This window comes from Anolis sagrei, chromosome X, assembly GCF_037176765.1.
Source record: "Anolis sagrei isolate rAnoSag1 chromosome X, rAnoSag1.mat, whole genome shotgun sequence".
Lineage (NCBI taxonomy): Eukaryota > Metazoa > Chordata > Lepidosauria > Squamata > Dactyloidae > Anolis > Anolis sagrei.
In genome coordinates this window covers 66,416,752-66,440,021 of record NC_090034.1, presented here as the reverse complement: position 1 = coordinate 66,440,021, position 23,270 = coordinate 66,416,752, and the positions used below count along the sequence as shown (strand labels likewise).

Below are 23,270 nucleotides of genomic sequence, written 5' to 3'. Positions count from 1 at the left end.
CAGATTGCCCAAACGCCTGGTCCCAAATCCATGTTTTTAATTTCCTTCTAAAGGAAAGGAGGGATGTCGCTGATCTAATTTCCCCGGGGAATGAATTCCATAGGTGAGGGGCCACCACTGAGAAGGCCCTGCTCCTTGTCCCCGCCAATCTCACTTGCGATAGAGGCAGGGCCGAGAGCAGGGCCTCCCCAGAAGATCTTAAACTCCGAGGTGGGACGTAGAGGGAGATCCGTTCGGACAGATAACACTGGGCCGGAACCGTATAGGGTTTTGTAGGTCAAAACCAGCACTTTGAATTGTGCTCGGAATTGGATCGGTAACTAGTGGAGCTGACATAACAGAGGGATGGTATGCTCGCTGTATGACGCTCCGGTGAGTACTCTGGCTGCCTCCCGCTGGACTAATTGAAGTTTCCGAACAGTCTTCAAAGGCAACCCCATGTAGAGTGTGTTGCAGTAATCTAATCGGGATTAGCTTGTTATCTATGGTCCTATAAATATAGGGCTTCTCCACTGTGGGTTTGGCATCTTGTGGACCCACTTCTTCCCACAGACCCTTTAAAGTTTCATCTTGTTGTTCTCTTAAAAAATCATCTGTGACTGTGTTGTACCATCACTGGGAATTCTTCCACACTGTTACTATGAGAGTCAGAAGCCATTTCTGAGATAATTTCTTCTCCCTCAGAGTTTCCCGCCTTTTTACTCTGGCTTCTAGTAATGTTGACTGTCTTACAGTGTTCAAAGAGTTCATTCCCTATTAACACAGGAATTAATGTGACAAAATGGTATGTAACAAGGATATAAAACAAGCTGTTAAGATTTAGGAAGTAGAATTTAAAGCACCCAGATAACCCACCATTGATTTCAAACCATTTATTTCCTTTTGCTGTTGTTCACACAAACACATTATCAAGTGCCTTAAGTTTAAAACAGATATGTATCAACCCCCATTTCATGCACACACCTCCCGGCGCAAGGGCCAAGCCAAACATCACAAGGAAGACTTAAAATGCTTTTTTTAAATATTCATTTTCAAAAACATCCCCACAAAAACAATGGCGCCGAACAGTCTCAGAAGATGATTCCCATTATAAATACAGTGCAATAATTATGTACAACTTCTACAAATATTAAGCCCCATCCCATACATTTGGGAGGGGGGATTTTTTCAAGACGCTTTGAAAAGAAGGAAGTCTTGAGAAAATCAACGTCACGCCCTTCTGAAAATATGTGCTGAGTTAAGACTAAAGTTAAGCCGCAATTCATTCTTAATGCACGCTCAACTCGTATTTTTTAAAAAGCTGGTGCGCATTAATCATAGGCCCAAAATTTGTCCCATTCATTTGATTCATGTTTCCATTTTGTTCTGTGCGTTTGGATGGCACGAAACGGAAAGGCCCCTCCTGTAACGAAAATGCAATCGATATGAAAGGCAGGTGGGAGCGGGTACCAGCTCCAAGCCTGCTTTTCGCATCGATTGCTTGGGGCCTGGCAGGGCCTACAGCCGAGCGCCGAGTAGGGAGCACTCCTTACTCGGCACTCAGCTGCAGGCCCTGCAAGGCCCGGGTGCGTACGCCCAAAGTTTGAATTCTTGGGCCCGGGCACTTTGGGCCTACGGGTGAAATCCCCCCCCCTCCAAATAATGGGCCGAAAGAAAACTGATCTTTTGGCCCTGAAAACAAAGAACAAATATCTGACCTCCCAATTTCGGCTCAGACAAAAATGGATTGGGGGAGGGGGGGGGGCACCGAAAGCCAGGACACAAAACGGATCAAGGCAAGTCCCAAACGCACATGACTAGCATGCACTAAAACAGTTAGTCAATAAACACAGTATTATGTAACAAGTGTTTTAAACTCCAAAAGCACACGTAAGCTACACAAAGTCATCAATTAATTCAGATCGATTCAAAAAGCTTATTTTTCAAAACAGTAAAAACAAACAAGTAGCCCTTATGTATCCCTTTGTCCCACAAAATAATTCCCTCTTGCCCTCCAAAGTTCGGATAGGTGGCGTTTCTGCACAAAACCAGGGCGATCCACAACATCTTCCTCTAACTTGGTGTTTCCCAGATGTTTTGGACCACAATTCCCATTGGCCTCGGCTAACAGCCTAATTGTGAGAGAATACTGAAGTCCGCCCCCTTCTACACTGCCGTATAAAACCGGAACTGGATTATAAACAATGTGGACTCTCATAATCCAGTTCAAAGCAGATAATGTCGATTATCTGCTTTGGAAATCTGGATTATATAGCAGTGTAGAAGGGGTCTCGAAAACATCTGGAGGCAGCTTCTTCCTTGGAGCAGTGTTGCTAAGCTATGACAAACACGGCAAAACAAGACTGCTTAGATTGTGCAAATACTTCTATCTGGCTGCAATAGATATGCCACCCATTTTCTCATGCAAAAGTTTTACTTGCAGCTGGAAGCGATGAGGGTCAGACAGAAGTATGGTGCATCTTAGTAAGAACTTAGCTTCAAACAGGGGATGGAAGATGCTGTCATTAGGGCCCCTTCTACACTGCTATATAAAATCCAGATCATTTGCTTTGATAATCTGGATTATATGGTAGTGTAGACTCATATAATTCAGTTCAAAGCAAATAATATGGATGATCTGCTTTGACAATTAGGATTATATGGCAGCGTAGTAAGGGCTTCCAAAACATCTGGAGCAGTGTTGCTGGGCTATTAACAAACCATGGAAAACAAGACTGCTTGGGGTTCTTCTACACTGCCATATAATCCAGATGATAAAAGCACATAATCCACATTATGTGCTTTGAACTGGATTATCTTCCACACAGCTATATAAAACTCACATGATCTGCTTTGAACTCAATTATATGGCAGTGTGGACTCAGATAACCCAGTTCAAGTGCAGATACTGTGGATTATCTGCCTTATATGGCTGTGTGGAAGGGCTCTTAGTCTACACTGCCATATAATCCAATTATCAAAGCAGTTAATCCACATTATCTGCTTTGAACTGGATTGTCTTAAGTCTACACTGTCATTTAATCCAGTTCAAAGAAGATCATTTGGGTTTTATATGGCAGTGTAGAAGGGACCTCGGATTGAGCAAAGACATCTATCTGGTGGCAACAGATACGCCACACATCTCTGGCATGCTGGTGCCCCTGGATTCAGGTGCTGCGATCACTCCATGTAAAAAGGATCCATGTTTGTTGCATGAACTCAAGAATTCATATGTCCTGCTTTATCAAGGAAAAGAATGGAGGTAGCTGGCTTAGTCAGCGCTCTTTGCAGCACAGCCAAGAAAGGGGCGGATTTGGCTTAAGCTGAATTTGGCATACAAGGAAGCTAGCTCTCAATAAATTCCTGATAAGCAATAGAAATTGTCCTCCACTGCTGCTGAGACCTCTCCAAGGCCCTGCATCCAACTTAACATTTTTGCAAATAGTGATTCCAATAAAATCCTTATGAAAAAGCAAATTGTGGAGAGAAGTGGGAAATGACACCACCCAACTAGAATCTGGCACATCGCAGTGATACACCATGATGCAAACCATTGCCTGTTGCCTGGGAATCACCCAAGAGGAAAGCCGCCAGCGTTCACTGCAGAAGGCGCAAACTAGAGGTAAAGGAACAGCTGCAGAAAGGCAGTGATCAGCTCATTTAAAAATCAAGCATTTACACCCTCACTATTTTTGCATGAAAATCTGACATAACCCTGATACATGAGAGCATAAGTTCTCAACAAGTCCATTGAGCAGAAGGCTTCAATGGCAATTCCAAATACTGTGGACTACAACTGTCATTGGGGCCCATTCTACGCTGCGATATAAAATTGAGATGATCTGCTTTGAACTGGATTATATAGCAGTGTAGATGCATATACAGTAGTCTTGCTTATCTGACACAGACGGGCCACCAGAATGTTGGATAAACGAAAATGTCAGATAATATGGGGGGATTAAGGAAAAGCCTATTAAACCCAAGCAAAGGCAGGAGGGAGGAAGTGGGGGCTCTTGACATCTCTCCCAGAAGCAAACATTTCTTCTGCTGGAGAGAGAGGGGGGGGGGGAGGGGGGGAGCCAGGGCTGCAAGGGGGGAGGGGGTGAGGCAAGGATGGGCAATGAGGTCAAGAGTGCCAAAAAGCAAGGCTGGCAGAGAAGCCAGGGTAGCTGGCAGCCTCAGCATGGCTCCCCATTTACCAGCACGGAAGCCACTTCCACGATGCCTTGCCTGGGCTGAATGCGAGACCCCAAAGAGGAGAAAGACAGCAAGAAGGGAAGCGGAGCCTCATTGCAATTCTCTGTGGAAAAGCCTTGTTTTTATTCTTCCAAGCCAGAAGCAGCCAAGGCACGTTATATAATACAGAATGTTGGATAAGCAAAGGTTAGTTAAGCAAGACTACTGTAATCCAGAGCATGTGGATTATCTGCTTTAATCCTTGGGATTATATGGCAGTGTAGACAGGGCCTGGGAAAGACCCTTTCCAATGATGACCTGCAACTGAAACCATCAAAATATTAACTATGAATGCCCCACCTGTTCAGGAGTTCAGTGCCATCTGCTAGGCAGGAAGACAGCAGGAAAAATGGACCAACCCAATGGATGGGTTGTTGTGGGTTTTTTTGGGCTATATGGCCATGTTCTAGAGGCATTCTCTCCTGACGTTTCGCCTGCATTTATGGCAAGCATCCTCACTACCCCTGAGGATGCTTGCCATAGATGCAGGCGAAACGCCAGGAGAGAATGCCTCTAGAACATGGCCATATAGCCCGAAAAAACCTACAACAATCCAGTGATTCCGGCCATGAAAGCCTTCGACAATACAACCCAATGGATGCTTGGGTTGCCTGCATGGCCAGCTCTAAGACAATCCTTTTGCAGACTGGCACATCAACAGGCTTATTCACTCCAAATTAATCATCCCGGTTCATCCCTGGACACTGCGCTCAGTATGAAAGGCTCATGTGATAGCAGACCTTTGGGTGACCTACTATACTACTATTGCAACCTTACAGAGGCCTAACTTAGAAGAAACAAAGTTGGAAAGCAGCAAGCTCCCTACTTCCACACCAACAATATATTGCAAACCTACATGGGATTTTTAAAATGCCTGACATAAGTGGAAAATTTACTACACAACATGTGTGCAAGCATGGAGGAAACATACATGTGCGTTTGGCATTGCCAGCCTACAAAGCAACGTCATATTTCAGCAGAAGCAACAAAATAAGTGAAATCTTTGATCCCTGAGAAAGTATGCCTTCACCATTAATAGCCTGTGCTGCCTTAGTGCAAACCTGGACATAATGCAAGTAGTGAGACTACCACTCCAAAGAGTATCACTGCAACTAGTTTCCTACTTCTGTGCCCTTCTCTTCCATACTATTTCATCAAATTTGCTATTTGCCTTGATAGGACAATACCCTGATTTCCTCTATACTAGGAATGGGCAAACTTGGGCCCTCCAGGTGTTCTGGACTTCAACTAACACAATTCCTAACAGTCTCAGGATCTTTCCATTTCCCCTTCAGCCTCTTAAGCGGAAAGAGAAAAGGAAGGTGTCTGAGGTTGTTAGGAATTGTGGGAGTTGAAGTCCAAAACACCTTGAGGGCCCAAGTTTGCCCATGCCTGCTCTATACTTAAAACCCTGGGGAACTTTAGTCTAATAATATCTCATGTGTTTTGCTAAAAAAATTCTCAGAGGTCTAAGATGCCATTTTCAGTAGCAAGTCCATCTTGCCCACAACCAAAGAGTATCACTGTTTCTAGTTTCCAGCCTGTAAGTGGCTCTGCACTTACAGGCTGGAAATATAAACCAGGACACCCGTACCAGCTTATCATGGAAATGAATAGATACTAGTCATGGGCCAGAAATTTGTCTCATCTGTTTGATTCATGGGTTGTTGTCGGTTTTTCCGGGCTATATGGCCATGTTCTAGAGGCATTTTTTCCTGACGTTTCGCCTGCATCTATGGCAAGCATCCTCAGAGGTAACACTGAATTTTTGCTGTTCTTGTTGTTAACCGCTGTGAGTCGCCTAAGGGCTGAGAACAGCGGTATACAAATAAAGTAATAAATAAATAAATAAATAATAGTGAGGTCTGTTGGAAGGCGAAACATCAGGAGAAAATGCCTCTAGAACATGGCCATATAGCCCGGAAAAACCTACAACAACCCAGTGATTCCGGCCATGAAAGCCTTCGACAATACATTGTTTGACTCGATACGAAAGGCAGGTAGGAGCAGATACTGGCTCCAAGCCAGCTTTTCGGATTGATTGCCACGCATGTAGACCCAAAGCGCTGGGGCCTGGCATGACCTGCAGCCAAGTAAAGAGCACCCCTGACTCAGTGCAGGCACCTCGGCACTTTGGGCCTATGGGTGCAGGCTTTGAACCTATGTGCCCGGGCCTGGCAGTGACTGTAGCTGAGCGCTGAGTAAGGAGTGCTCCTTATCGGTGCCCGGCTGTAGGCCTTGGCAGGCCTGGACGCATAGGCCCAAAGCCTGCACCCGTAAGCCTGGGCTCTTTGGACCTATGGGTGAAGTCTCACCCCAATAATGTATCGAAAGAAAACAGATCTTTCAACACCAAAAATGGAAAACAAATATCTGCCTTCCTGATTTTGGGAGTCTCAGTCGAAACGGATCGAGGGCCCCTCCGAAAGCAGAGATATGAAATGGATCAAGGTTTATCCCGAATGCACATGACTAATAGATACATTCTCAAAATGCATGGAATCAGTTTTGGACAGTACACCTCCAAAACGGTAGCTGCGCCTCTATCCATTTTCAAGCATTTCTTACTTTCCTGTTTGGCTGTTTGGTGGTCAAAGAATAGAGTGCGAGGGGGAAGGATTCACTTAATCATTGAACTGAGCCAAATTAAAGAGGAGCAGTCACACATGGGTCATCTCCAAAGACTGAAAGCAAGCACCTTTTGGAGAAATAGGATTGGTTGGGCAAGAAAATTTGGACGCCTTTGACTATCATATAATCTAGATTAATCTAGATTATCAAAGCAGATAATCCACATGATCTAGATTATCAGATTATCACATAATCTAGATTATCAAAGCAGATAATCCACATGATCTGCTTTGAACTGGATTACCTGAGTCTACACTGCCATATAACCCAGTTCAAAGCAGATAACATGGGGTCTATGTAGCAGGGGTCTTGGTGAACAAACTAAAACAAATCTGGAGCCAATGAGGGGGAAAAAAATCGACACAGCCTATTTTATAAACTGACCTTTTGAAGTCAGTGTGATCCAAAGATGTGGGTGTGCTGGTTGGGGATTGTCAGAGTTACAATCCAATATGCTAGTTTGAAAACAACTCTTTTAAAAAGAGCCAAACCTTCCAGGTCTTGACTACAATGCTACTTTGAATCCAGGAAGAAAGGATCTCATTCATCAGAGTAGTTTGAAGGATTGTGAATAATAATAATTCTCTTGTACAACTTAACTAGGAATGACACATTAGTGGAAAAAAAGAATGTTTTACCTGCTATATAGATGCAAGGAAAGGAACTGATCAACCAGAAAAGTTTGAGGTGTATATTTAAGTGAAGAGGTGAAGTGTGCACTTGGACCCAGTTCCAGAAATACAACTTATTTCCTTCCTTCACAGAAATCTGAGCAAAGGATGCCTAGCACAGCCTCATGAAGGTCTTAACTCTTTGCAGCCTGGGACAATATAAACCACTTGCCATGTGCCACATAAAGGAAGCCTCCTTCCCTGTTGACTTGACGAAAGGATCCAAGTGGCACCACATCTCCACATCAGGAGAGGAAGGCTCTTGCAAGCTAAAAACAAAGGCATGCTCGGGTTTCAAAAGGCAGGATAACAAAGCCTGATGTTGGAAACCACGCAACAGATAGGTCATTTCATACAACAATTATTTGGAAAGGAAACCCAGCAGCAGGACAAGAACTGCAAATTGTTCCCTTGTGGAATTACAACTCCTAGACTCTGCAGGCTAGTGGCCCTTCTGGCAATGGGATTTGGAGAGCTGCAGCCTACGTCGTATTTTAAAGCTTGACTCTGGAGAAACATGTCTTTTGCTAACCAGATATTTTGTATCACAGACTCGGGCTGTTAATGCCGATAATTCCAACTGGAAGATGACTAATTTGGAGATTCCCTTTGTTCGACAACTCCTTCTTCTCTAATCGGAAACCACAGAGCACTGGTTGCATTCTGGTTTGAGGCAACATTTTGCATCCTCTATGTTTAGAATTAGAACTCCCACCATTTCTGACAAATGATCATTTTGGTTGCGGCAAACGAGTATCACAATAAAAAGATGTTCGCAGGAAAACAGATCACCTCCTTTAACCCTAAATTTGTTTTTTCCCTGCCTAGGTGAAAAAACCAGTGCAGAACAAGAACACTAGGCTTGCGGGCATGTTAGAAAAACCATGGCCTCAGGTTATTTTTGGAGTGCGCTGAGAGAAGGGTGACAAAGGAATAACCACCCCAAACTCTCAAAATCTGCAGAACATGCTTAAAGATGGTTCAAAAAGACTTCACTAGAACAACATGTGATGCTCCCTCATCAACAGTTTTTGGAAAAACTTGGAGTGTGCAAGGATCTACTGGAGTCAGAGGGTTACTTGTGGGCCCCTACAAAGCAAATATACCACCAAGGCAAGACATTTCAGCCGAAGTCCAAGGCTTTGGAGCAGAGAATGAGGAATTATTAGCACCATTGAAAGGACAGTGAATCCTGATTCAGTTCTTCAACAGGTCACCTAGGTCATAGGCCTCGAATAGGTCACTGACACCTTCACCCTCCTCCAGTCCCCACAGATAGTCTTCTTGGTCAAGGGGAGGGGAGAAGCTCACAAAGGGGCCTGTGTTGCCATAGGATGCGGAAGGAAGCTGGTCCTCCGTCTGCTGTAAAAGGTTCTGAGGCAGCTCCAGGAGGCCGACTTCTCCCTCCATCAGGCAGCTTGGTGGCTCCATCTTCTCTGACTCAACTGGAGAGTAAGAAAGAAACTTGTAAGACTGGTTACTTGTAACACATGACCATTTTTGTAAAAAGGGAGTAAGGAAGTTATATCGCTGAAATAACCTGATAAATGTTTGCAGAAATATTATTGTTTCTTCTGCAGTAAGGGTAAGCAATATTGTCGGAAATATTACGGTATATTCTGGCGTGTAAGACTACTTTTTAATCCAAGAAAATCTTCTCAAAGTCAAGGGTCGTCTTATATGCGGGAGCTGTCTTATACGTGGGAGTATTCTTATACATGGGAGTTGTCTTATATGCCAGGAGTCGTCTTATAAAGCAGGTCCTGAAACTTCCAATCCGGATTGGAGAATCTGTGGTTGCTGCATATGATGCGGAGAGCTCAAAAATGGCAGTGGCCGCATTCCTGCCGTATGCAGAGATTGTATGAAAGCATTAACGGCAACGCTGTACAAGTGTGGTAGAAGAAAATCCATTCATCAGGATTTGTGGACTTAATCCAGTCCCGATGGTGAGTTGAAGGGGCCCCTCACCAGGAAGGTGTAAGTGAAGGGCGGAGGAAGCTGCAGGTGTCCGGGGCGCCCGGGGTTTGGAAAAAAGAGATAGAGTGGCTCTGGGCCCAGAAAAACACATCTCTTTTACCTGTCTGGCCCGCCCTTGTATCCGATTACCATACCTCCTCCTCTGCCTCTCAGATCTTGCTCCTGAAGACTGCAGTGAAGTGGTACAGGTGCGCATGTGTGAGATCTGAGACGCAGAGAAGGAGGTACAGTAATAGGAAAATTACCATATTGAAATCAAATCTGATGCTTTTAAAAATTTTATTTTGTGTGTGTTGGAAGAAGGGTAGTCTTATACGGCGAGTATATCCCAAACTCTATATTTTAACTGGAAAAGTTGGGGTTATCTTATACGCCCAGTCGTCTTATACACCGGAATATACGGTAACAATTAACTAGCTATTTTTAATTACAATAATGTGAGTCAAGCACTGAAAGGATTAAATGGATACAAGTAAAGGTAAAAGTTTTCCCCTGACATTAAGTCCAGTCATGCCCGACTCTGGGAGGTGGTGCTCATCTCCATTTCTAAGCCAAAGAGCCGGCGTTGTCCATAGTCACCTAGGGTCATATGGCCAGCATGACTGCATGGAGCACCATTACTTTCCCGCAGAAGCAGTACCTATTGATCTACTCACATTTTCATATTTTCAAACTGCTAGGTTGGCAGCAGCTAGGACTAACAGCGGGAGCTCACCCCGCTCCCTGAATTTTAACCTGCGACCTTTCGGTCAGCAAGTTCAGCAGCTAAGCAGTTTAAACCACTGCACCATCGGGGCCTCCAAATGGATGCAATGACTCAGCAAAAGCTGTAGTTCTATATAAGCAGGTGTGCCTGTAGCTCAGTAGTCTCAGTCTGTGAGTAGGGCCTCAGTGTGTTTGTAGGCCTCTGCATGAGAAGGCCTCAGTATTAGTTCGCCTGAGTGGGAGAAAGGCTTCAGTGTGACGTAGGCCTCAGTGTTAGTAGGCTCCAGTATGGGGCTTCTGTGAGAGAAGCCCCAGGTCGAAGGCCATCGTGTGTGAAGGCTGCTGTGTATATTACGCTACTGTGTGAAGCTCCTGTGTAACTTCGGTGTGAGAAAAAACTCTGTAAGAGCGAAGCGTGGAAAAGAAGGAAGTATAAAGAACTTTATTTGTGTTATGGAAACCTTGTTCTTGTAAATAGTGCAACCATATTATTTTGCTATAAAGAAAAGCCTCCTAAGGAAGATACAACACTGGTCTGTGTGTTTTTGTTCTTTTTATCACTTTTGGCTACTGGTGCTGGGTCACGCTGCTGCTAATAAGTTATTCTGCTGTACGTTTATTAGGAGGGTCTTTTGCTAATAAGCCCACTTGCCCAACAAATATATCCCTGCTGCCCTCAAGGTTTTTGAGGCTAGGATTGGTTCTCTTACTATATGGATTTCTGCAATTAATAAATCACATTCCAAGTTTCTCCAGAAACTAATGGGGCTCCCTAGATGTGTGCCATACGCCTTTCTATGCACTGAGACAGGTCAAGCCACTCTTGAAACCTTGGCATAGATGAGAGCTGTAACATTTTGGCTGCCCCGCTGCCCACTGCTTTCAGTTCTACCTCGCCTGACTCTTGTGCCTCCCCATGGCCCTTCCTTCACCGCTGCTCTGCCATGAGGCTTCTGGCTAGGTTCTCCTGGTCCTGGGAGCCGCCACCACCAGGCTTTCCCTGTTGTCGCCGCAGCTTCCTGAAGCCTCTTCTGGCTCTCTGCTTGGAGAACAGGTGCAGCTTTGACATCCCCCAACTCAAAGGCGTGAAGTCATGGGAGCTGTTGTAGTTTGCCAAGGTCTTTAGCCATCTCTGCCAAAGAGTGCTGCAAAAAACTGCACCTCCCACAATTCCACAGCCTTGAGTCTGGGTTGTGAAAATAGTGTCAAACTGCATTAGTTCTACAGTGTGATCGCTTGGCATACTGATACTCTAGGCACTGGAGAATTCCAATGCAATTAAATCAAAATGAAACTAAATGGAAATATATGAAAATTCAATGTAGCAATGCATTCTAAAATATTGAAATAGAATTGTAAAAGATGCAGCATAGTGTGTGTTATTTGGATGTCCAGATGGGGCTGTTTTTGCAAAAAAAAGAAAAGAAAAAAAAAGCATATTTTCACCTGTCACATGTGTGACATCTATATAATTAATAGGTTTGTGTAAACATAAAAACGTGCCTGTTCAAACACTACCTTGTGTCAAAATTTCAAAGCATAAGTGAAGTATTTGGGAAAAATTGGAGGTTTTGAACAAGCAAACATTTGCATTTTATTTATATAGATGATGATTATGATGATTATTATTATTACCTTTCACTGCTGGGAAGTTACTACTTTCGCTCCTTTTAGCTGGACTCTTCTCAAGAATTTCCTCAGGGCACAGGTACACATCGATGGGACCATTGCTGCTTTGTAGATGAAGCTGGACATTCTCCTGATCAGAAAAAGAGGAAGGAAAATAACCATACAATTCCTGGCAAGTCCAAGGCATCTTTCGGTTGGCTTAAAAAAAATCTTCCAAGCTGCAAATCAATGAAAATGTTCTGCCACTTCTCCGGCAGAGGGATGAGGTACTCCTCCTTCTACCCTATGCTCCTCACCTCCTGCCCAGAATTATTATTATTATTATTATTATTATTATTATTATTATTATCTTTAATTTTAAAACCACCTAAAGACCTATCTCTTCCGGCAGGCCTACACGAACAGTGTGTCCTTTGTTTAATCTCTGTTTTGCATATTTTAATACATATTTGAAAGAAATACTTTTCAATAAATATCTTTTATAGAAATATATTATAATACATGTATTTGTGCCATTTCTACAATGTATATGTGTTTAGTTATTCTGTAACCCGCCTCAAGCCATGAGGAGAGAGAGGCGGGTAAGGAATAAAATGATGATTAACTTGAAAACATCTCACCATGCTGAAAAAGTGGATGTGGCTCTTAATGCAACATGCCGCATTATCAGAGGATGTCTACACCCCACACCACTGTTTAGAAGTATTTCACCATCTGATATCCATTGGAAAGTAGCAGCCAATAATGAAAGGACCAAGGCAGTGAGATCTTTGGCCCATCCTCTGTTCGGATATCAGCCAGCACACCAACGCCTTAAATCAAGAAATAGTTTTCTAAGATCTACAGAGATACTCGCAGGAACACCTCAGCAAGCGAGAGTCCAAAAGTGGCAGGCTCAAACCTGGAACTTCAATCCATGGATGACACCAAATGAGAGACTCCCTCCAGGGCACACAGAAGACTGGGCGACTTGGATGGCACTGAACAAGCTGAGCTCTGGCACCACGAGATGCAGAGCCAACCTTAAGAAATGGGCCCACAAAGTGGAGTCCACGACATGGAGGAGAGCAAACCATAGACCACCTATTACAATGCAATCTGAGTCCTGCCACATGCACAATGGAGGACCTTCACACAGCGATACCAGAGGCACTCCAAGTGGCCAGCTTCTGGTCAAAGGTCATTTAGCATAATGCCAAGTTATTTTAAAAAAAAACTTTGTGTTTTTAAATGCATTTTAACTGTACCCTCAACTCTCTTCTGACATGATAAAAAAAATAAATTATTAACTTTATTTATACCCCGCCTTTCTCCCTGTGGGGACACAATAGCAGAATGTTTATTCAATGTTTAGACCATAGGTATTTCCCAAACAGGACAAACATAAATACATAAAAACCAGATTATTAAATACAATACAAAAAACACCGTCAAAATATTACCTAAACATTTAAAATGCTACAAAAATCAATTGCAAGATGCCCCCTGAAAATACTACATAAAATGCTATATGAACCAGCTCTTGCATAATTAAAAAACCAAGTCAAATTCAGTATTATAAAAGCTTAAGCAAGAAACACTTTGGATACAGACAACAACATTATGATAAGGTAAAAGCTCCTCAGAACAGTCAACTGCAATATCAGAAATTAATCTTGCCCGGATTTTCAGCATTGCCTGTACAAAAAGAGATACCTTGTGAGTAACGACAGGATTAGTGTCAGTCAAGAGATCTTTCCTGAAACCATGTTGGATTATCATATCATATTTAATTATTTATTAATCGCCCTCCATCCGAGATGCTCTAGGCGATTTACAAGCTAAATTGTAAAAGATAAAAATACATACATACAGAAATTAATGATTAACATAGATCAAATACTCTAGTGAAAAGCCAGGTCTTAAGTGCTAGAGTAAAAGGCCCTAAGTCACGCATGGCTCTCATGTAGGGTGGCAAGGAATTCCATAAGGCAGGGGCAGAAATAGAAAAAACCCTGCGTCTGGTACTTTCCAAGTACACTTCTCTAGGACCCGGTATATAGAGTAAGTCACGTTGGGCTGGTCGTTGCAACCTCCGATGCTAGGAGAAGGAGAGACAGTCCCTAAGGTACAATGGACCCTGGCCGTAAAGAATTTTAAAGGTCAGAACTAGCATCTTATACAGGTCACAGTAATCAGTTGGAAGCCAATGTAAGTGCTGTAGGACTTGTGTTACATGGCATTTCATGGGCGTTCTTGTGAGTAACCTGGCTGCCGCATTCTGAACAATACGGAGCTTTCGAGTCGTAGACATTGGAAGGCCAACATACAAGGCGTTGCAATAGTCTAGCCTAGATGTGACCGTGGCATGGATGACTGTTGCCAGAGCCTCATCAGATAGGTAGGGTGCCAATTGCCTCGCTTGTCGTAGATGGAAAAAGGCCTGTTTGCTGGCAGCAGCAACCTGAGCTTCCACTGTCAGCTGCGAATCCAAAACGACATCCAAGCTCTTAACAGTGGACAAAGGAGATAGGGCGGCACCATCGAAGGTGGGTAGCGGATGAGTCAGACCAATCGAGCGGCCATGCCAGAGAATCTCAGTCTTTGCCGGGTTCACCTTCAGTCTACCAGCACGTAGCCAGTTCGACAGAGCCTCCAGACATAAGGTGAAATTGTCTGGTATTGACGTTGCTCCAGGCTCCAAGCGCAGGAGTGTTGTCCACATATTGGTAGCAGTTCAGGCTGAAACTCCGGACCAAACTAGCAAGGGGTCTAACGTAGATGTTGAAGAGAAGAGGGGAGAGAATTGCACCTTGGGGGACCCCACATAGGAGGGGGGGGATCTATCAGAGACTTGATCCATGTACTCCACGCCCTGAGTCCGGTTTCGGAGAAATGAGTTGAACCAATTAAGGGCCTGACCGCGAACATGGCAAGATGGTGAATCATTAGATCGTAGTCAACGGTGTCAAATGCTGCGGTAAGGTCGAGAAGTACCAGTAGCGCGGATCCACCGTTGTCAGACTGGTGACGGAGTTCATCTGTAATGGCAACCAGGACTGGCTCCGTCCCATGGCCAGGGCGAAAACCTGACTGGAAAGGGTCCAGGCCAGCTGTGTCATCCAGAAATTGTTGCAATTGTCCCAGTACAGCCCGCTCTATCACCTTACCTAAGAATGGCAGATTAGAGACAGGACGATAATTGGCAAGGGTCATAGGATCCAAGCTAGGCTTCTTTAACAAGGGACGAACTCTTGCCTCTTTTAGGTTGTCCGGGAAAATCCGCTGTTCAAGAGAGCCATTGATTATATTGCTCAACGGATCGAGTAGACCTTCCAGGCAGCTCTTGATCAGCCATGAGGGGCACGGATCAAGGGAACAGGTGGTTGGTTTTGCAGCAGCCAGGATTCTGGCAACATCTTCCGATCGAGTAAATCGATCGAAGATAGGCCCATTAAGCGGCCACAAAGTCTCCAGTTCACTCAAAGTGTCGACTGTGGGGGGAAGTTATAGAAGATACAGAACTATTACTAACTGTGTTTATACCCCACCTTTCTCCCCGTGGGGTCTCAAGGCAGCTAATGATCCCAACACTTAGTCCAAGTTTAACAAGCGCCATACAAAAGTGAGAACACCATTAAATGGTAACAGCGTGCTAAAAAGTTGTTTCATGATTGATGCAACTGTTTGTACTGCAGCTGGTGCAGCTACAGACCGTTGCCCCGTTGGTTGGTTATCCAGTCAGCACCGATAGAAGGTGGGGTGGGGTTTTTGCTGGACACTTGGCTTGACACTTTTTGACCATGTGTCAAATGATGACATCTGTCAAAGACTAGGAATCAAAGCAATCGGCAAGACAATGCAGGAAGCAAGGCTATGGCGGTACGACCATGTCATGAGAAAAGAACCAATATCAGTAGCACAAACAGCACAGTATTTTGTTATGACCACGCGGACAAAGGTCAAAGAAAAGATGGACACCATCAACGGAGACGTGTGCAGCCAACCTGAGACCTCGAGGAGGCCCAAAATGAAGCCCTGTGGAAATGACAGTCCCAATGCTCATCCCTCCATTGGGGAAATAGCTTAGAAAGAAGATAGAGATAGATAGAGATAGATATAAGATATAGATATAAATAAAGATAGAGTGATAGAAAGAGATAGAAATAGAGATAGATAGTTAGACAAACAAACACACAGATAGATGGATGGACAGATGGATAGTCAGACACTTGGCTTGAAACCATCAACAGAGACATGCGTGCTGCCAATCTGAGATCTTAGGAGACCCAAAACAAAGCCCTGTGGAAACAACAGTCATAAAGCTTACCCCTGCATTGGGAAAATATCTTAGAAAGAAGAAGAGAGATAGAGATAGAAATAAGATATAGATAGAAATAAAGACAGACAGATAAAAATAGATAGAAATAGATACATAGTTAGACAAACAGACATAGAGAGAGAGAGAGATGGACAGACAGATGGCTTGACACTTTTTGACTGTGTGCCAAATGAAGACATTCAAAGAAAAGTAAAAAAAAAATGGATGCACACCATCAATTAAGATAAACGTGCTGCCCACCAGAAGTGAGAAGGCCCAAAACAAAGCCCTGTGGAAACGACAGTCACAATGCTCACCCCTCCATTGGGAAAATAACTTAGAAAGAACTTATAGAAATAGATAGAGATGTAGAGAGAAATAGAGAGAAAGAAAGAGATAGAAATAGAGATAGATAGATAAGACAGATAATTGGTCTGACACTTCTTGAGCATGTGCCAAATGATGACATCTGTCAAAGACGAGAAATAAAAATGATCAGCAAGAAAATGCAGGAAGCAAGACTACGGTGGTCCAACCACCTCATGAGAAGAGAACCAACATCAGCAGCACAAACACACTGCCTTCGGAGATTGCAGGACGGCAACCACATGGACAAAGGCCAAAGAAAAGATGGATGGACACCATCAATGAAAATATGTGCGCTACCAGCCTGAGACTTGAGGAGACCCAAAACAAAACCCTGTGGAAATGACAGTCACAATGCTCGCTCCTCCATCGAGGAAATAGCTTAGAAAGAAGAAATGTGCTAAAAGGCTCACCTCACAGACATCTGGCACCTCAAGCCGGGTTTCTGGTGGGGCCCTGACCACAATCACTGTTTGCTCACTGAAGTTGCTGATGGCACGGATGTCCTGGTATGTGACATAGGCTAACGTAGCACACAGGAGATGGAAGTCAAAGGAAACACCAGGACAGGCACGGATTGCAGAGGGAGGGGATATGCATAGTCGAAATTGCTTAAGAAGAAATATGGCATGCTTAACCCTTTTACAGGGTGAGGCAGCATAACTTCCTTTTTTAAAATGCGTGCCATTCAGTCGGTTGAAGATGTAGTGGAGCGCTAGTGGTCTCGTTCGAGAGGCGGGAGTATAAAGTTTTGTCCTGACACAGTTCAGTCGCGATCATGCGTTGGAACAGTGAGGAGCGTGCTTTTGCCATTGAGGCCTACTTTTCAAGAGGATTTGGAGTGGCCGGCCCGCTCTCCAGATCTGGCCCCTTGTGATTTTTTTCTATTGGGTTTTTTGAAATCCCGTGTTTCTGTGAACTGTCCAAGGATCCTACAAGATTTGAAGACCAAAATCCAGGAAGAAATTGCCAACATAACACCTGCTATGCTGGCAAGAGTCATGACAAACGCCAGAAATCGGTTTACTCAGTGTATGGAGAATGGGGAATGGGGGACGTCACCTACCTAATTTGATCTTCAAAGCTATGTGAAACAAAACTTTAGGTATGTGCCTACATTACTATATATATATATATATATATATATATATATATATATAAAATTTCTGATTCATACAATTGGTTTTATTAAGTTTTGAAAAAAGGAAGTTATGCTGCCTCACCCTGTATTTTCCAACCCCACCCACCCCCAGTAAAAGACAATCTGAGAAGCAAACAAGGTCTTAATATACAAGAGGGGACAGCTAGTAACAGATTTTTTTTCAAATGACTACCTCCAAAATTATTATTATTATTATTATTATTATTATTATTATTATTATGGTTATTCATATTCCACTTTATCTCTTCCGGAGGACTCAAAGAGGCTTAACTTAAAAGCATTAGCCTACAATTTAAAACACACAAATATTATTGTTATATTTATTTATACCCTGTTTGATCTCTCCTGAAGGAGGCTCAAAACAGCTTAACATAAAAGAATCAGCATACAATTTAAAATTAGTACACAGATTAGTACACAGCAAACAACTATACTGTCACATGTTGGACAGTTCCTGAGTGTTCAGGACTATGTGATGTATCAGCAAATATGTGCAGATCCGAGGAGGGTGGCTTGTTTGCAGCTGACAAATGGTAATTTCGTCAGTGCCAAAAAAATTTTAAGTGCAGGCCAAAGTCTTGAGGCACTGCACCCAGTGTGCCGATCACCACTGGGACCCCTTTGACTGGCTTGTGCCAGAGTTTTTGCAGTTCGATCTTTAAATCCTCATATGGTGTAAGCCAGGGGTCCTCAAACTAAGGCCCAGGAGCTGAATACGGCCCTCCAAGGTCATTTACCTGACCCTCACTCAGGGTCAACCTAAGTCTGAAATGACTTGAAAGCACACAACAACAACAATCCTACCTCATCAGCCAAAAGCAGGCACACACTTCCCACTGAAATATGAATAAGTTTATATTTGTTAAAATTGTTCTTCATTTTAATTATTGTATTATTTTAAGTGTTTTTTGCACTACAAATAAGATATGTGCAGTGTACATAGGAATTCATGTTTTTCAAATTATAATCCGGCCCTCCAACAGTTTGAGGGTCTGTGACCTGGCCCTCTGTTTAAAAAGTTTGAGGACCCCTGGTGTAAGCCTTTCCAGTTGGTTCCCGCCAATTCTGCTGTCACCTGAGATTGCATCATTGACAATTATATTATTATTATTATTGACACAAAAGCACAGTATGTCACATCAAACGAGATCTCTATGCTGGATTTCGTATCACAAAATTACAAGTCAGACACTTCTCAAGCGTCTAGGACTGTGTGATGTATTTTCAAATGATGCGCACAGATCCAAGTAAGGTGGCCTTTTTGCAATTGATAGATTGTGATTATTATTATTATTATTATTATTATTTTGATGTATACTCTGCTTTATCTCTCCCAAAGGAGGCTCAAAGCGGCTTAAACAAAAAGCATTAGCATACAGTTTAAAATATACGAATATTATTATTATATTTATTTATACCCCTCTTAATCTCTCCCGAAGGAGACTCAAAGCGGCATAACATAAAGGCATTAGCATACAATTTAAAATATATTATTATTATTATTATTATTATTATTATTATTATTATATCTATTCATACTCTGCTTTACCTCTCCTGAAGGAGACGCAATGTGGCTTAACATAAATGTATTAGCATACAACAGAAAATATACAAATATTATATTTGTTTATACCCTGCTTTAACTCTCCCAAAGGAAACTCAAAGCAGCTGTTAGGAATTGTGTGAGTCGGAGTCCCAAACACCTGGAGGGATGGTTGGCCCACGCCTGTTCTGGATCAAGACATTTGTTCCAGGCCTCCCATCCAACTTTCCCTTCCCATCCTGACCCTCAGAAAGGATATCTCTGATTTGTTCCATCATCTGTTAGATGCTTTAGCTGAAGCGTGCACTCATGAATGAGCTTGTCCAACATCCTCTCGATCCTGGAGACCTCTGTCAGCTCTTTCCGCAACGACTGCTGCTGCGTTGTCAAGGAGGAGTCCTGAAAGATCCCCGTCCCCCTAGGAAACAAATTCAGCAAGTTAACAAGAGACTAGATTGACACAGACATGCATTGGCATTGATTGAAAGCAGAACCAGCTTTTGAGTTTCAGAACCCAGGCATTATTCATTTGGAGGAATGCCCCTGGATCACGTGTAGAGCGCAAGGAAATTGATTTTGTGAGTGTGTATGCCTGGGGAAGGACAACTAACAAAGGAGGCAAACAGCAACAGATCAAAACAAATGTGTTGAAATGACATCCTATACTACAGAACATAGCCAAAATATATACTGCAATGCACCGGGATTGTGGCGCAGCTGACTGAGTGTCAGCTGCATTAAGATCACTCTGACCAAAAAGGTCATGAGTTTGAAGCCAGCCCGGGTTGGAGTGGGTTTCCAACCAATTATGTGTAGCCTTTTGTCGACCTTTGCAACCCGAAAGACAGTTGCATCTGTCAAGTAGGAAAATAAGGTACCACCTTAAAGTGTGGGGAGGCTAAATTAACTGATTTATGAAGCCATAAAGAAGACTCCAGCAAAGCATTCCAGCGGGGAAGCATGCGGGAAATGCGGAAGTGCTTCATGAGTGTCGCAGATGGACGATGAAAGCGACAGCTCCCCTGGCGGCCAGAAAAAGTTAAATAGCCTCTGTGTATGTCTTTATAGGTTTGTATGTCAAAAATTGGCATTGAATGTTTGCCATATATGTGTACACTGTAATCCGCCCTGAGTCCCCTGTGGGGTGAGAAGGGCAGAATATAAAAGCTGTAAATAAATAATAAACAGCTAAGGAAGTGCTATATCTTTCAGCGATAGAAGCAAAGATTTGGAGGGGCGTGAGTGCAGACTCATGTAATCCAGTTCAAAGCAGATAATCTGGGATCAGATACTGGATTATATGGCAGTGTAGATCTAGCCTGATTTGGTGAAGTTCTGCTGTTGTAGTTGTTGAGGCTTTACTTTAGAAATGTTTTCTTTATTTTACTTTTTTGGAAATTACCCCCCAACACCCAGAGATCATTAGTTTGGGGGACAGTATTCTAAATTGCATAAGTGTGAGGAACCCTCATGCTTAAATACAAGGATTATCATGTTATTATTATATTTATTTACTGTATATACTCGACTATAAGCAGAGTTTTTCAGTCTCCTTTTTAGGCTGAAAAAGCCCCCCTTGGCTTATACTCGTGTGTCAGGAACCGGTTTCCAGGCCTTCGATTTTGGCGCTAAAAACCAGGGTCCTGACCTAGGACTCTGATAAGGACTGTGCAGCTGGTGACCTCGGGGGAAAGCAGTTGGCATTTGGCGGGAGCGTTGCGTGGGACTTTCAGCTTGGCGGGAAAAAGGTTTTCAAATGTGGGGGAGGGTATAAAAGAGATGACCAGCGGCTGCTGGTCAATCCCGGCTTTCTTTGTGTCTGAACATCCAGCAGTAAAGGTTTCTAATTGATTACGGATTGGAGTCCTGTGTCGTTATTGGGAACGGCTGCTGTGAGCTGGCACTCGTGTGAGGGTCCTGGTGAGAAGGCATGGGGCTGAAATAAGGGCTTCTTTCAGCCCTACGCCTCCGCACCAGGAGCCTCACCTCTCTGCACAGTAAACCACTCTCCTTTCTCTCCTCCTCCCTCCCTGCGTGCACCCTTCCCTCCATATCCTTCACCCTACAGGCGCCTTTCTTACCCCCTCCCTCGCCCCACGTGCATCTTCCTCTCCTCCTCTGGCAGAGCGACCCAGTTGGATTGTTCTGGCTAGAGTGGAGGAGAGGCCTTCTGTTCTGTTTTCATTCAAGATGCGAAATGGAAATGGTGTCTACAGATGGGCAGCTTCCACTTTTCAACTTTTTAGTGGGTGTATGCTGGCATATACAAGTTGCTAGATGTGTGTTCTGTTGGGCAAGTGGGCTTATTAACAAAGGGATCTCCTCATAAAAGTACAGCAGAGTAACTTATCAGCAGCATGACACAGCACCAGTAGCCAAAAGTGGTAAAAAAAACCACACACACACAGAACAATCTTATCTCTTCCTTAGGTTTTTTTTGTAGTAAAATGATATGGTTGCACTATTTACAAGAACGAGGTTTCTTTAACACAAATAAAATTCAACCTTCACACTGAAGCTTCACACACAAGGCCTTTTCATACCGAGGCCTACCTCACACTCCGTGGTGTTCTCTCACACTGAGAGCTCTCTCAGACTGAGGCGTTACTAAGCAACAAGTACACCTGCTTATATTGCACCACATCTTCTTTGAGTAACTGCATCCATTTAACGTTTTCAGTGCTTGACTCATATTTTTGTAACAAAAAAAAACCTAGTTAATTTTTAATATTTATGATATGTTCAGTTGATATGGAATTCAAAACCAGTCATGGGGTAATGATAATAATAATAATAATAATAATAATAATAATAATCCTTTATTTGTACCTTGCTACCATCTCCCGCAGGACTCGGTGCGGCTTACAAGAGGCCGAGCCCAAAGTACATCATTAGCAAAAACACAACAACAATACAATGCAAAAACAAATCACTCGTAACAAAGCAGAACATTAACAAAAACACAACACTATTAAAAACCTGTGGCAGGGCCAAATGTAATGATTAAAATTCTAAAAATGCTGGGCATGTCCAGGTGAGGTAGGATGAATATTTTGGAAATAAAAGGGTGTGCAGACAATTCTAACTCTCTCATAAAGTGCATTAGGGACATTGCTTGGGATTCCTTAATCTGGGAAGGCACACTGGAACATCCATGTTTTCAAGCTCCTTCTGAAGACTGCCAGTGTTGGGGAGTGCCTGATGTCCTTGGGGAGGGAGTCCCAGAATCGTGGGGCCACCACCGAGAAGGCCCTGTCCCTCGTTCCCACCAATCGCGCTTGCAATGCCGGTGGGATCGTGAGCAGGGCCTCACCAGATGAACGAAGAGATTGCGTGGGTTTGTATACGGAGATGCGGTCACACAGGTAGGTGGGTCCCAAACTGTTTAGGGCTTTGTATGTAAGCACCTGCACCTTGAATTGAGCCCAGAAGATGAACGGCAGCCAATGAAACTCCTTGAACAGGAGGGTTGACCTCTCTCTGTAAGGAGCAGTTATCATCTATTATGTTTCCTTGCTTCTTGGGTCTTTCTATCGCAGGTATGATTTTTTAGGTAAAGCATCTAAATAATTCCTCTAGCAAATATAACGAGTTAACTGCTGACAGAGCCAGTGAATATGGCTGCATTGATGAGATTCTCATGGATGTATTATTATTATTATTATTACATTTATTATTTTACTCTATTATTATTGCTATTATTATTATTTATGTATTGCTATCATTGTTATTACATTTGATTTGTTTACTCTCTATATTATTATTGAAAGGATACATAAGCACATTTACATTGATAGAATAATGGTTTAATTTTATTGATATCTATTTTTTTTTTAAATTTACTCATAGCTGCTGCATTTCCCACCCTCAGCTTATACTCAAGTCAATAAGTTTTCCCAGTTTTTATGGTAAAATTAGGTGGCTCGGCTTATATTCGGGTCAGCTTATATTCCAGCCAAATGGGACCCAAAGGAGCCTGAAAGAAGACACCCAAGAACTAGCCAAGAGCCATCACTGAAAGAAGCCCATAAGGCTGAAATGCTGAAAGCAAAATAATCAAAAGAAGAG

The 23,270-nt window shown here is 43.2% G+C and overlaps 1 protein-coding gene across 1 annotated transcript in view; it reads right to left on the bottom strand.

Moving 5' to 3' along the window:
* Positions 1-5,527: 5,527 nt before the first annotated feature.
* The window catches only part of E2F2 (E2F transcription factor 2), a 49,377-nt gene continuing 31,634 nt past the window's right edge, over positions 5,528-23,270 (bottom strand). The window contains exons 4-7 of the mRNA XM_060784620.2: positions 19,462-19,620; positions 16,911-17,025; positions 11,838-11,961; positions 5,528-8,962 (exon numbers count right to left, since the gene is read on the bottom strand). Of these exons, the coding sequence (XP_060640603.2) occupies positions 8,715-8,962; positions 11,838-11,961; positions 16,911-17,025; positions 19,462-19,620 (646 nt within the window). The 3' untranslated portion in view covers positions 5,528-8,714. The remainder of the gene's footprint in view (positions 8,963-11,837; positions 11,962-16,910; positions 17,026-19,461; positions 19,621-23,270) is intronic.